This window comes from Schistocerca gregaria, chromosome 6 (assembly GCF_023897955.1).
Source record: "Schistocerca gregaria isolate iqSchGreg1 chromosome 6, iqSchGreg1.2, whole genome shotgun sequence".
NCBI classification, from domain to species: Eukaryota; Metazoa; Arthropoda; class Insecta; order Orthoptera; family Acrididae; genus Schistocerca; species Schistocerca gregaria.
Genome location: NC_064925.1, coordinates 274389665 through 274405511, shown reverse-complemented (window position 1 = coordinate 274405511; position 15847 = coordinate 274389665). Strand labels below are relative to the sequence as shown.

The 15847-nt window shown below is 36.5% G+C and overlaps 1 protein-coding gene across 4 annotated transcripts in view; it reads right to left on the bottom strand.

The window, feature by feature from the left end:
- Positions 1 to 15847, bottom strand: part of LOC126279061 (ATP-binding cassette subfamily G member 4-like) — a 305163-nt gene that overhangs the window by 3832 nt on the left and 285484 nt on the right. For 3 of the 4 annotated variants that reach the window (XM_049979495.1, XM_049979494.1, XM_049979493.1), the window contains 7 exons: positions 14204 to 14349; positions 12605 to 12843; positions 10881 to 11168; positions 5315 to 5505; positions 871 to 1039; positions 686 to 786; positions 442 to 597 (listed from right to left, as the gene is read on the bottom strand). In XM_049979495.1, the coding sequence (XP_049835452.1) occupies positions 442 to 597; positions 686 to 786; positions 871 to 1039; positions 5315 to 5505; positions 10881 to 11168; positions 12605 to 12843; positions 14204 to 14349 (1290 nt within the window). Of the gene's footprint in view, positions 1 to 441; positions 598 to 685; positions 1040 to 5314; positions 5506 to 10880; positions 11169 to 12604; positions 12844 to 14203; positions 14350 to 15847 lie in introns of all 4 variants that reach the window. The other variant, XM_049979492.1, reaches the window with a different exon arrangement.

Below are 15847 nucleotides of genomic sequence, written 5' to 3'. Positions count from 1 at the left end.
GGTTTTGCTTTTCTTGTATCTCCCAACCCAGGGTTTTGAACACCTTTCCTGCCCTGCTTCAGCACCAGCACATTCATGATTTCTTCATATTTTATGTCTATCTCCAATTCCTGATGAAGAAACTTTAAATATTTCTCTTCCAGAACTTTTAAAATGTATTTTTTAAAAATTGTGCTTGTCTAAGATATACTCCAGTTTTACCCATTTTGGCAGCCAGTATTTAGACACTCCTTTGGCTTTATCAACGTAATCTACAATTGCTATTCAGATTTTCAGTATCTGGAAACATCTGGGATATAAATGTTACAGATGTGTCTTTGTAATTTTACTAATATTGAGATATCCATAAAATAAATTATTGTAGTGTGAAACAATTGTGTGTCCACTGCAGTAGTTTACTTACAAGTAGGCACTTACTTGTCAGATTTCCCTAGTACATACCTGAACATTCATTGCAGCACCAACAACTAAACCGACACTCTGAGCCACAAATGAAATTAGGAGACAGGCTCCCAAGAACATGGCATACCGCCACATTTGCGGAGGCTGTGATGTCATGTAATACACTATTGACACATAAATTACGCAGAAAATGGCCTGAAATAAAGTGACAGATATAAATGAGATGTTTTTACACATACACTGAGTGGCAAGTGTTTTTATGTTGAACAAAACTTAATCATACCTGGAATGGTATGTCCGATATTGTGATTGCAAAGTAATAAGATCTTAATGAATACCATCTGTTGAAATTCTCCTTTATAAGGACAGGCATTTCCAAGGGGACTGCAAAAATAAATAAATAAAAATTATTACTATGTTTCCAAATAGCTATACTATCATACAAAATTTGCAAATAATACCACTTACATGATAAAATGGTGATTGTCATGGAAGTGTACATCAAAAACAGCATGTTGAAGAAGAGAAATCCCAAATTACTGAGTACCTTGGCACCATCATTTCCAATGTCATAGTATAGTGCCCCAATGAGGAAACCCACCAAAATGTGGGCAAAAAGACGCAAATACATAAGTGTCTGCAAAACAAAAATTACCTAATTAATTCACGTGTTTATATGGTAATGAAATATTAAAGTAAAGTAATGATAGTTCTACTTGACATTACTTATTTTAGTTCCACGCACTGTCAAACTCTGCAGTGTCCTTCATGCACTTGGGTCTTGAGCAAGATCTAAAAACAAGTTTCTTGAAAAACTAAGAGAAGTCACTGACGACATGAATTAGTGTAATAAAGGGAACAAACAATAACATAGTATAAAGCCCTTATTAATTGAAAGTTGCCACAGGCACACATATTTAACTGGAACATGCACTGTTAGTAGTGAATAAATTTTATTGGACATTAGGTGTGTCATTAATCAAGGCAGATAAATGATTATACTTTCATGTATATGAATTACCATTTACAAAATTATTTTTCAGTCTGTTTTAAAGTGACAGTAGCCACAAACATACAATGGAAAAAACTGATACTAGACTCGTAATAATATTGTGTTAACTACTACTTGTAAAGTCTAATCTAAACCACTAAGAAACAGTAGGGTTTGCCAGTCTGTACCTTTAGGAGGCACAACTCCCACTGCATCCAATAGAAACCCATAAAAACTTTAATAACAGTAATCTCAGCTTTTGTGACCACAGGTTCCTTCTTCTGGAGAGATAAGAGGAATAAGCTGGAGAGATGTGAAAAGAAATGTAACGGACTACTGAAGAGTGCGATACCACCCTTATAGTCGCATCATTTCTATGATTTTTTTATTTAATATTATTGTATGTAGTATTTAATTTTGCCCAAATCTTTTTTATTATATTATTCTATAATGTGAACTTTATTTGTTTATTTCTGGAGAATATGTTGGCACCAGTGTGAGCCAAAGACATTCGTGTGTGACAGGTAGAGAGTCGGACATTGTTAAGGTGACTGTTGGAGTGAGTTGGTTGGATGGTTGTGGGGAGAGTGTTTTTTTTTTTTTGTGAGGTGGACTGTTGATGGGAGTACGGAAGGAAGTCTGTCGTCTTATATAGAGAGTATCATAAATAGTATGTAATATGAAGATGGAAATTATTGTGAAAAAGCTAAATTAATAAAAATGAAGAATCAATAGTAAAACAAAAAGCGAGTACCAGATTTCATTAGCACACAAAGACCCGAATCTAATATTAACAATGTTAGATGGATGGAACGCACCATGGCGAGAATCAAGACAATGAGACCAAATTCAGCATCTAAAGGTAAGGTATTTTAATTAGTTTTAGTATTCTGTGATGTATCATTCTTTTGTCTAAATATTAAGCTTAACATCATCTGTTGTAGATACAGACCACCCAAGCTGGCGGGGTGTCGTCAATTGATCATCACAATCTCAGGGTTTGAAATAGCATTTAAATGAATTGAATGTTTGTTGCTTGATATTTGGTTTTCACCCCGGACGAAAGAGGGTACATTACAAAAGATATGAAAATGTCAAGTAACAGGCAAAGTGTAATAAATAAATAGAAACTCTGACAACCATGAGTATTTTCATAGATAGCTTTGCCTTTTAAGTTTTACAGCTCGTGGCCCTTGAGTTTTTATTTGAGGATGAGTATGTATGACAGGTTGTACCATTTGAATGGTTGAGGTAAATGACACTATAGAGTTTGACAAGGATGTCATGAAGTTTGGCGCTGAAAAGGAAAGGAAAATGATGGTCTAATAGCTTGTCAATGACAAGGTCATTAGAGACAGAACCAAAGCTTGGATTGGGCAAAGAGGACACAGAAATCAACTGTGTCCTTTACATAAGAACTGTCCTGATATTTATATTAAGCAATGTTCAGAAACTATAGAAAATCTAGGCCTGAATAAGTATTTGAACACTAGTCCTGAATGTGACAGCAATATTTCACATATAATTGCCACATCACTCAGTCTAGCTAAACTTTGTAATTGGTATCAAGAGAATATCACAGAGAGACATCTTAAATTAGCCACACTTTTCCTTCCTTCATTTATGTTTGTTAATTCTTTCCTGAAATTTTGTATACAGTAACATATCAACAGCCACTGAGAGACAAATGTCCCACTTTTTCCTGAGTGACATTAGCTGTGGATGAACTTTGAGTTGGTTGAACCAAAAGCACACAAATTACAAAAATAACCCATCTCTTATCAGAAGTTGGAACATAGAATCTGAAATGTGTCAGGAGTTAACAGAAAAGTAATCCGTCCATTACTGCCAATCTTGTTCCATAGATCATGAATACGACATTTTGTAATGATGTGGAACGTGCCACTTTAAGATAAGTTTTCTTTACATGAAATAATTAATTTTTTAAACTTTTATTTCCTTAACACTCAGATTTGACCAAAGAAAAACTACGTTAAATGCACCAACGTTCAAGTAGAAAAACTAGTTTTATTCCTGATTAAATGCAGACAAGAAGACAGCATAGCAAATATGTAGCCTTAAGTACAGTGCAGAGAATGGTACAAATGTAACAAGCTGGTCAGGAACTAGCAAGAAAAGAGTCTGTCGTAGGCAGTAGCCTTGGGAAGGATGTAGACCAGTTGTTACAACAAAAATTACATATAAGTTACCAGGCAACAAGTTTTGTGAAGCCAGTGCATCTTAGTCAGGCGATACAGGACATAAGGCAATTTTGATGAAATGGGTTCAGATGATCAAAATAGTTGGAGAAAGTTATAGTCTGGATAAGGACAGTACAACATTAGGGTATTTGTATGGAATAGGGGCAACTGCTGCTCATGGAAGTATGGCACTGGTAAAGAGGACTTGCAGTAACATGACTGGTCTTAGGTAAAAATGGCTGTAAGTTAAACAAACACTGACCTGAGCTGGTTACTGATTCTAACTAAAACAAAGTTTCACATCAGAGCTGTGTCTGTTGCTGCAATTTAGAGATGGAGGTACCTTAGACATGGACTACTTCTGAGTAACAGAGTGTAGGAAGGTTAGCTGAGCTTCATGCAGAGAGTATAGAGGGGCCACAGTCGACACAAAACAGGATCTTTGTGGTTACTGATGGATCCAGGCCAGGCTGTTTAAAAAGACTTAGTGGTGGATGACACCTACAAACTGTGTAAGAAATTACTGAACAGTATCATTAACTTATTTCATCAGAACATCAACGGATTATGAAGAAAGGTATAAGAGCTGCTGCTTTCTTCAATAAATTTCCCAAGTTCTGAAAAGACAGGTGTCCCGTACTTGAACACCATGTGCCCACAGGGATATAGATTTTTTTTTTAATCAGTCTTATAATTGGTTTGATGTGGCCCCTCACAACTTCCTCTTGTGTCAGTCTTCACATTTCATTGTAGCACTTAAAACCCAACCTTCTCAGTTATTAGTTGCATATTTTTCAGTTTTTGCTTCCTCACCAAAATCTGCCTGCCAATAGAGCTTCCTCTAGCTCATACAAATTATTATCTGATGTCTTGACACACATCCCTTCTTCTTGTTAAGGGTTTCCACGTATTCCTTTACTTCCCAGTCAGTGGAGAATCGCTTCATTTCTTCTCTTATTCATTCACTTAATTTTCTGCAGCATTTGATAAAACCACATCTCAAATGCATTGATTCTCCTGTTATCTAATTTTCCCACAGTCTGTGATAAAATTTAGAATGTGGTCCCCAGTTTTGATATTTAGTTTGTTGCTAATATCATTTCTGCTGTTTCTTAATACTTTTGTCTGTGTTTGGTTTGGTTTCAGTCCACATTCTGTACTCAATACATTTTTATTACATTCATACTTCCTCACTTTTAGAGTATAACAAAACGTCATCAGCAAATCTTATCACTCACACCCTGTCCACCTGAATTTTAATCCCATTTCTGGATCTTTCTGTTATTTCATTATAGCTTCTTTGATACACAGTTTTAACAGTAGAGTCAAAAACTGTATCCCTGGCTTAAGCTCTTGTTAATCCATGCACTTTTCTGTTAGATTTTCATTCTTATTGTTCCATATTGGTTCTTGTACATGTTGTATATTTGCCCATTTTTCCCTATTACGGTTAGAATTTCAAACACATTGCTCCAGTTTAAAATGTCAAATTCTTTTTCAAGGTTGACAAACTTTGTCTATTTAGTGCAAAAATATTACGTAATTACTTCTGTTATTAAACTAAATATTCTTTTCTGTATGTGAATTCAACTGTAAATGATCAACATGTAGTTGTACTTAAATACTAATTGTTGATAGTTAAAGTTAAGCAAGTGGATACAAACTCCTTTATTGTAGGCATTAACAAATGTGTCACAACTCACTGATACTCTTAACATACCCAGTCTCTCCGGCTGAACAACAGTGTCCTCTTCAACACAATCCAAAACTGAGTGAACTGGGAAGTGGCATAACGTCGCTGTCTCACAGTTACACTGGGGTCTAGAAGTGCTGCTGTCACATTGTCTGGAGCTTTTTCACAACCTGTCAAGTCCACAGGGATTGCCACTGTCTGAGAATCTGTTCCTGTACCTGTAGAAATTAACAGAATTTTCTAAATGCTTGAGAATGTAAAAGACTAATACATTTATTATTACATACAAGCAGCTGCTGAAGTATGAAGGATGCTGTGGAATTTCAACTAATCACAGCAAGAAACATGAGAGGGATTTATCATTAAAAAAAAAAATTCTTAGGCTGAAGGTCTATGCCTGTTCCAGGTGTTTGCCCAAGGGCTCTTTCCCACAATATACCATCCAAATAACTGTAGAATTATATTAATAACTTTAATTAATATAAAATGTCACAGACAATTCCTAGAGTAATACATTCGTAAGTCTGAGACCTGCTAATTTTTGTAAATATGGAAAACAACCTTGAAGTATTCAACTATTCACAAGTCTTATCAGCAAACATATACAAGATTTATAGCATTGGGTAGTTCGTCTTATGTTATTTTTGTTCTGAAGAAATATACAGAACTCTCCTATTAATGTGAAGGATACAAACCAAAGTTATTTCTATTAGCTTGCAGTCACAGACAGGCACAACAAAAAGTCTGTTATATATTTTATCTTTTGGCCAAAAGTTGTTCTTCTGAAGTAGAAAACACACACACTTCAGAAGGGGGCGGTCTTTTGGATGAAAGATAAAATGTATATCAGTCTTTTTGTTGTGCCTGTCTGTGAATCAACATCTCTCCTGCAAGTAGCAATTTGTCCTTTTCATATTATTGTTGTTATTCCATCCTGGGCTTTCTTCTATTAGCATTTAACTTACTTGAAGGAAGAGCAGCAACTGAACTGTGCAAGGCCCACAAATGAAAGACCTCCTGTATTAAACTGGTCTTTTGTAGTTATTTGGGCACATCTTACTTGCAGTGGTTTGCCCTGTCTCCCTTTTCTAATTAATAACTTATCTATGATTGCTGAGTAATTTTGTCCTGTATTTATAGTAAATATGTTTCTAGGCCTTACAGAAATTGTGTTTCAAGAATTATTGAAATGTTTTACATGCAGAAAGAAATTTGAAGTCCCCTTGCTTCTCCATTATGACTGTCAATCTTGAATAAACATACCACATTTTTATTTATTTTACATATTTATTTATCCAGCCATAGGCAATAAATATTGCATGGATGTTGTCCAAATGGATATGAAAATTTTATGTGTGATCATTACAAGAAAATGAAACATATAAAAATATGCATTAAACAACACACTCAAAGTGATACAATACATAGTAATACAAATGAATGCAGAACACAGTATATTTGTTTTTGGCTTAATACAAACATCAGAACAATATTTTTGGCCATCATAGTCATCTACCAAGTAAAACTATCGTTCAGGTAGAATTTTTTATAAGTCTGATTTAAATTTATTTTCATCTCCCTACTTCCTGTTGTAGACTGGCAGTCTGCTGCAAGGTTTAACATTGATATGGCCCTTTTGTTCAGTATGTATGGAGTGCTGTGCTGTTTTAGATATTGCAACTATGAAAGTCAGCATTTCTCTGAAAATCTTCAAAGTTGATCAACCAGGCTGAATTGAGTTTCTGTGCAAATTTTTTACATGGTCATTAAAATTCAAGTTTACATCAATGTAAGTATACCAGCAATTTTGCAGATGTTACTCTGTCTAAGGCTTTGTCATGCAATTTCTAATTATGGATGAACAGTAAGGACTGCTTATGTCAAAGATCTGGAAATGACTTACCACAAAAATTTCAAAGTTAGGCTTATGAAACAAATATCCGTGAAGAGCTCAAGTGGCTGTTCTATACTAAAAAAAACCTTCAATGCAGTCTGCTTGTATATTACCAAATGGGCAGTGACAAGCAGCTCCTCTGCCAATATGCTGAAGGTCTCACCTAGGCATCTACAGACTGAAAGTACTCTCTGACTCACATCCACAAACAGATCTCCACGGCCTTATCACCACACACACCCATTGCAATATCCCGGTGCAGTACCCCTCGACAAATTGGCTGTACTGCACCACATTCAGCCTTCTGGTAACAGACTCACCACAATTCAGCCACTGGAAAACAAACACACACGACTCCACATCTGCAGCCGATAAACGTAAGCATATTTACCGGCCGACTAATGGAAAGCAAAGTAAGTCTAGGCGGCACCACAATCGTGGACCTATTAAATGTGCTTGTCACGTGCCGCCTGGAAAATTGTACATATATACTTCCACCAGGCATGTATTTAACCAGCTGCCCGGCCCGCAGCCAGCCAATCATTCCTCAAGTTCCAACATGATTCGTTCTGTGAGCTCCAACATCAGCTATCTCCACAAGCAGCTAAACCAGTAGTGCTGTTATTCGTAGCCAGGAAGGATTTTGCCTGCAGTACGCTCCATGACCTGCTACGCCGTCAGCACACAGCTGCCTCCCACCCGCTGACTGTGGCCTCACCAGACACCATCAGCCCTACATCCAATATACTCGGCAGTCACCAGTACTGTGCTCAGTACCAATCACTGCACTGTGGGACCCAGCACTTATGAATACTGTGACAATCCCACTTCAGTGACCAAACCTAGACTCTGTATGAACCTGCTTACTGGTGGATTCAGTGTGACCTCATTTCTTGTTGACTAGAAGGGAGTCTTTATTTTCCTATTACTCATGTTCCATGTTATTGATTTAATAAACTGTTGTTCACCATCACTGGTGGCAAATCAGTAAGTATTCTCCCCTTGTATTCATGGACATAAAACTTACCACTACTCACATATCTTATGACAAGCCACAAAGTAGTGGTCCACTCATAATTCACTATCAGCCCGAACTCGAACAACTGAAACACATCCTCCTTCAGGACTTTGACCATATGTCTTTGATCTGTGAACTGAGGACTATCCTACTCAGTAGTTTGCTCCATCTTTCCAAAGTGGTGTTTCAAAATCCACACAACCTACACAATATCTTTCACCCTGCCAATGACCCTCCAGCTCTCAATCCCCTGTCCCATATACTTGTGGGAGAATCAGATGTGAAACCTGTCCCATTCATCTCCTCAATAGCTCATATTCCATCCCTATCACTGGCATTTCTTGCCCTACGAAAGGTAAGGAAATCTCTGAAATAAATCACACCTTGTACGACATTTGCTAAAATCACAGTACATCATTGCAAATGCGTATGATCATGAACATACTATCTACCAGATGAATGACCACTGCAAAACTGTAACCAAGGGTGAAGCAGACCACCTCCCTTCCCCCCTGTCCCATCATCATCCTTCATAAAATGTATCTCTTTTATTTCTTGTACTCCATATTCCTCTATCCAATCCCACTCCGCCCTCTCCTGTTACCATCCCCATTACACTTTTCCATTTGCACACCAGCCTCACACCCCCATTTTTCTACTACACCCACTAAACAAGGGGTTGCATTAGTAAGCCTAAGACATTGGATCCATATTTTTGAGGATGGCGGTTCAAATCCCCAACCCCCCTTCACAGGTACACCCTTGGAGAGTTCTTGGATGAAATGATTGGGTGAATAGCATGGTGATGACAGGGGTGGTTATGGGTAAAGGTGAGAAGGCCTCAACAAAACAGAAATCCTGAGTGTAGAGGTAATCAGTTCTTACATGCTCAAATTGAAGCTTGCAATGTTCAGTTCCAGTTCTGCCCATTTAGGATCCATCACTACTCCAAATTAATCACCCATTGATAACCTTCCAGGAATTTATTTCCTCCAGCCTACCTTATGTTTTTTTCCCCTAAATACATCCAGTGATATTAATGATATAGTTACCTACTATGCAATTATATCAGCTGTCAAATCTGATTCAAGCTTAAACATTCTCCCTGCAATGAAAGACTACACCAGTATGATAGCTGAGTACATTCATTGGTTCACCGGCAGTCAGACACCTTCACCTGCCCTTCATAAGTTCGTAGGCTCCACCTATTGTCTGTCTTGTATATATTACAAACCTAACCACCCAGGATGCACCATACTGGAGTTTTATACTTATGCTCCCACTGAAATGATTTCTGCTCTCATGAAGTAGAACGTTCAGCCTACATTCCTGCATTAGGTGTAACATTTACTGTCTTCAACACTTCTCATCACTAACCCCAAGTATACCAATATATGCCATGTCTTGTTATGACTGAACACAATTTCTCCTAACATAATGCTCATCAAAAATTTATTATCTTCGTTACTATCGGCATAGTGAACCTTCATCTTTCACAAAATTTTTGTCCTTCAGTGTTCAGGTTCACAAACAAATTTACAACAGTCTTAAAGCCTCTTATAACACTCCCTAGCACTAACTTTACCAGCAACTTTCTAAGTCTATTTCACACTGTCTTACCAATCAGGCAGTTCCCTGAAAATGTCTGTTCCTATTAAACCCATCACTTCCACAACAACCACTTCATCAAGAACAAATGTCCCTCTGGTGCATGAATATCCCAACATGTTACATAAGCAAATCTCCTGCCATATACTCTCATGTTCCTGGTGATTCTTGAAGCGTTATTACCCATCCACAAAGAGGAAATTGCCTTTTACGAAGGCGATAGATTGCTACTCACCATAAAAATGACACACTGAGTAGCAACCTGTCATTTTCATAATATTTTTGATATTCTAATCTTGACTTTCCACTGTCTGAGGAAATATCATTTTAACACATTAGCACCCTAAACCTCAACAGCCCGTACGTATATATCTTCCCCTATAGATTCACCCACATTTTGAGATACCCTTAAATGCAGAATATCCTTCCCAGATTCTTTCTACTGCTTCTGAACAGTATTTCACTGCCTTCCAAACTTTTATATCCTGCTTATAATCTCTTACTCAATGGTTTATACACTTGTGAATGATGCTGGTGAAAGATCTGCCTCATGTACATTCTTGGCATTTCCTAATCTAGTTTTACAAAGAATGCCTTGTCATGTATGCTGCAGTTATGTTCAAGCATTCTACATGGATCTACAAGAAAGCTTTCCACTCTCCAGCAACCCCTCTTCCTTAAACACTCACTGTTTGTTTCTTAATTTCCTCTTGTACGCTCTTTTTCCTCCTCGTTTCCTTTTACAGTACTATCTTTGTTTTTAATGGCCTCTATGTGAGCCACTTTTTCTTCAGTCTGTGTTCTGTGATGCTACCTTCCAAGGTTCCCCTGTTCATCAGCTTTTTATCTTAAGAGAACTGCAACTTTACTATACATATATCACAGTAATTTCTGCTGGACCAATGGTGGGGGGTAACACTAAAAATCAAATGTCCAAGGTAGAACAGGAGACACAAGAAGATTTCCAGTGCTGTAATATTGGCTTGTGATAGTATTCAACCTGGTTCACAATTGGTTGTCAGAAAAATCAAGGCAAGCAACTGAAAAAATGCGCAGTTTACAAATATACTTACTGTGTCCATTCTTAGCTATGTCATTTGCAATATATGGTTGAAATAGGTTAATATTGGTCCCAGCAACAGATGTCGCTGGTTCGCCATTGGACTCCTGTGTTTGTCCATTGCTTTTCTCCAGATTTTTTGATTTATCCAGGATGTTAACATTAGAATTATTTAATTTCTCATCCACTCCTGCAATTGGTGGGAACGGTGTGCCACTGCGAATGTCATTTTTACCATTCCTTATTGCTGTCACCAATTTGCGAATGTTGTCTCCATATTCTCCACATGACACCTCAATTACTGTGAACAAAAGTAGTTATTGAGGATTATATGTGTACTGATGTTAAACACACAATGTTATTAACAAAATTGTGGATCTGAAAGACTTGAAATAACATATTTACAAGCTTATATTCACTTAAAACAAAATACTTAAATTTAAAAGAATAATATTTAAGTTATGCGATGTAGTTATTTTTTGTATTAAATTACTCAACACACAATAATAAAACCAGTTTGTTAACATATAATATAAAGGACAAAGTAACAAAAAAATAGTACTTTACAGTTGGAACATATGTAAATGTTACCACTCAAGATAATTCAGTAATTTAGTAGAAAATTACATCTTTTGGAAGTGACTGCTAAAAATCCATATTTTACAAAATTATGTATAAAAAATATCTTATTTAACAAAACAAATTGTGTCTAACATTTTCCTCATTTTTTTAAAAAAGTTATTGTTCTCCTTTAGTTTTTGTGAATACATAATTTTTCATCATAATTTCAGAAAGGTGTAGTGTCAATAAGGTATTAATCATCATGAAATGTTATTTTTCTGCACAAAAGTCAGTGTGGGTCCAAAGCAGTAGTTGCCAGTGGCTAATTGCAGCACAGGTGAGAGTTTGTTGAAGTGAATAAATAGAGAAAATTTATCCATATATTACTGTTCAATCTTTTTATTTTTAAAAGTTAACCAATGGTAATTGTTAAGGAATTCAGCATTACGTAAAGAAGTAATGAAACCACGATACCTGAAGCAAATATACCTGAACAACAATTAACATCATCATGTGGAGAGGAGGAATGTTTGACACTGAATACCATCTGGAACATTCAATTTTCTATTACCAGTATCACTACAAGTACAACAGGGGTTTCTGATGATAGCCCTGTTGCTGCACAGTGGGGAACCCATTTAGTAAAGCCATATTAGTTAAACTTCACAGAACAGCAACATCTGGCAGCAGCACTAGAACCCTGACACATCTGAAAAGTCACATCTTGACCCCACTGGGTACCAACTCATCATACAAGTGCATCTTACAAATGTGGGCTCTTTAACAAGACTGCCAGAGAGTGGGCACCAACTGTTGCTTGTCAATAGTCACCAGCATCAGCCACCTTAAGGTGTTAAGGAATGATCTCAGTGAAATACTCTGGAATTTACACAACTTGAACCAGTCATAGACCACAGAAACAGAATATTTAGTAAAGATAAGTGGTAAGACAGAACAGTTTCTAACTTAATGCTAGCTGTGGTCAAAATATCACATCATTTTAATAGGATGAGTAAGTAACTGTATTTGGTCGTATCTCAAGACAGAACAATGAAATCAACAAATAAAAAATTGAACAACACACCAAGTTAATCAATTACGGCTTTGACTTATATGATGTTGTTGACAAATACTGAACAAATGCAAAAATTTCATTTTCATCTAAACTGGACTTACTGAATGATGCTGGGTTGTGGTAGCTGGGACATGCAAGACCAAGATTTGCGAGGAAAGGCACCAGTTCCTGGGTAGAACCCTGGTAAACACACTGACCCTCAGCCAATGTATACAGATGGTCAAACATTTCAAAGAGCCGAGCACTCGGCTGATGGATTGTGCATACTATGGTCCGTCCACCACGAGCTAGTGATTTTAGAAGGGATATACACTGGAAGCATGATGAACTGTCCAGACCACTGAAACAGAAGGCATTTATACTTAGAGTAGGAATCATCTTGCAGCAACTTAATGAAATTATTTACTTACTTCAAACCTTAATCTTTACTACACAAATTCAGTATATCAACTTGTCCCACTCTCTTGGTTGTATGTGAAACCAGGAAGGAACAACTGTTTGTGGTATCATCAAGTACCTGCACTAATCCAGATCATCCCCACATTCCCACTGTCTGGTCACAAAGGACCACTCCTCCCATGACTCGATACCTTCCCTCTCAAACTATGCCAGGAGTCTCACTGAGACCTTCACAGACTGAAATTATCCTCTCAATACGGTCCAGAAACAGATCTCCCGTGCTTTGTCTCTGAAGACACCTACCACCTCCCACATATCTACTATCTCCACACAAAGAAGCACTTCTCTCATGACTGAGGACCAAACCTCCTCTATGTGGTTAGTAGCAATTTGTCCTTTCCATATTGTTGTTATTTCTTCCCCGGACTTTCCTGTAAGGTAGGTTTCTATTTACTCTCAAATTAATGGGGATTTCTCACTTATTGCTTTTTGTTAGATGCAGCTTGTTGAAGGTTCTTTATCAGAGAACATAGCTTCGCTCTGAACACTAGACAGGGCAACAACGTTTACATGAAAATTGTTTTGTGTCTTATGCTGAGTAAATCACAGTTTAGCTGAACCGGAAATTTATCCTCAGCAAGAGAAAACATAAAATATTAAATGTTCTATTTATCCTGAGCAAAAGAAAACTTATGGATCCCAAGGAATGTTATGCACATTGTTTAATCTGTGTATGATCTTTAATATCTACTTTTGATAGTAGTAGTTACTTTTGTTCATCTGAAATTACATAACAAGAATATTTGTGAGATTAAGATACGATGTTTGCTTTGCTGTTTGTAACTGGACGCATGCATTTTGGCATGTTCAAATACTAGTTAATGATAAAAGGAAGATTAACAAGAATGGAGAAGCCTCACTACCTTAGCATATGAAAGTGTGAGAATACATAAACTGACACTTGTTACCTTACTTGATTGGTTGCACATAAGCTATAGATGAGTATTTTTGTATATGGGCACTTGATTTAACACATCTCTCCAAGTGCTGCTTCTTCTTGTGGATTTGGTCAAGTACAAGTTTACATTCATAAAATTATGAATCATTGTTTAGTGTCAGTTAAAATGTTGCTTCGTAAAGTTGTTCAACATTGCACTGTAACAGCTCTTTCCTCATGGATTTTCTCGAAGTAATTTATTACAATTGTATTGTTATAATTTTCAAAGGATAACTTTATTTTAAGCAGAAATTACAGTATTTTGGTGTTGCTCTCCTAACAAAAATATCACACTAGAAAGTACCTTGTTGGTTCATCAAAGAACATGATGGGTGGGTTGTTGACCAGCTCTAAGGCAATAGACAACCTCTTCTTCTGGCCACCAGACAGGTTGCTCGTCATTGTCCGCCTATGTTCATGCAGACCCAGGAGCTCCAGGATTTCTTGGATCTATAGAAACACACATGAAACTACTATTTGACTTTTGTATGAAAACAGTGAGCTATTAATGTGTTAACACATTCCTAGGAATAATTCTTGTTTCAATAAAACTCTTATGGCCTCAAATGACATACACATAAAAACAGAATACATAATAACATAAAATATGTTATAGTCTATGTTTACTTTCTGTTAAAATAAGTTTTCACACAGTCTGAATGACCTAATTTCCAAATTCCACAGCATTTTACTATATAGAATTATATTCTGGGGTAATGTGCCATCTAGTTGAATCATTTTCTTAACTTAGAAAAAAGTGCAATGCAACCAGCTCAATTAACAGAGTCTTGCAAATCTCTCTCTGAAAAGCTGTCATTCCTTCAATTTCCCTGTATGCATTTACTAAAAATTTTAAGTATGTTAGAAAGCATTAAAAAGACATAAATAAAAAAAATTTAGTGCCCATGAGTAAGATATGAGACAAAAGAAAAAGTTATTTGTCTAGCCAATAAGGACATCGTCTTGTAAAACTTCCACTACAAATAGTGTGATACAAATTTAAAGTAGCCTTCCACCAAATAAGATAAAAGTAACTTCATCATTCTCACTTTTTGTAAATTTCTAAGGGCATTCTTGCTAGATCACTGCTTCTGTTGCGTAGGAGAATTTTCAGAATATGTGAAATACAAGGGACTTGAAATAAGACAGTCCACCTGCTACAAGCCCTTTTTACAAATAACTTATTTGCTGAAATATAACTGTTTCTGTACTTTATGTAACAGTGTATGTATGTATGTGTGTACAAATTTATTCACAATATTCATACTGTTTCCCAAAACCTGGAAATTTTTTTTCAATGAATAAAAACTAATGTAATTTCATTTATGTTTGCAAAACCTTATAATGAAGCAGGCTTAATGGCTTCATTATCAACAGCCACAATTGCACAACTGAGATTTTGAAACTCTTCATGGAACTAATATAGTATACTAGCTGTAACGTCGACTGCACTAACATGTCAGTAGTTTTGGTATGATGAGTGATGGCGAGTCAGTAGGCTATTGTTTGTGCAATAATGTCAGCTGCTCTCATATGTCTGCCTGTTCAGGTAAGCCTAGATCATGGTGTGTGCCCTCACTGCCCCAATGCATAACACAGTGGCACATGCAGTGTCACTGCCAAGTGGTGTGTATGTGTGTGTGTGTGTGTGTGTGTGTGTGTGTGTGTGTGTCACTGATGTAAAAAAAAAAAAAGATGTTATATTCTTTACTTGACCCTCTTAGGGGTTGCTTTTTTTTTCTTTCTATTGTAGCCTATGTTCTTTCACAGGCTTCAGGCTATCCCCACACCAAATTTCGTCAAAATCCATTCAGTGGTTTAGTCATGAAAACTTAAGAGATATAGTTACTTTTTTACTTGTAATATTAGTATGGAAATGTGGATAATATTATCTTAGTTATATTTCTTATGTTTAGAAATGACTTTAATTAAAAACACTTTTTTTAAG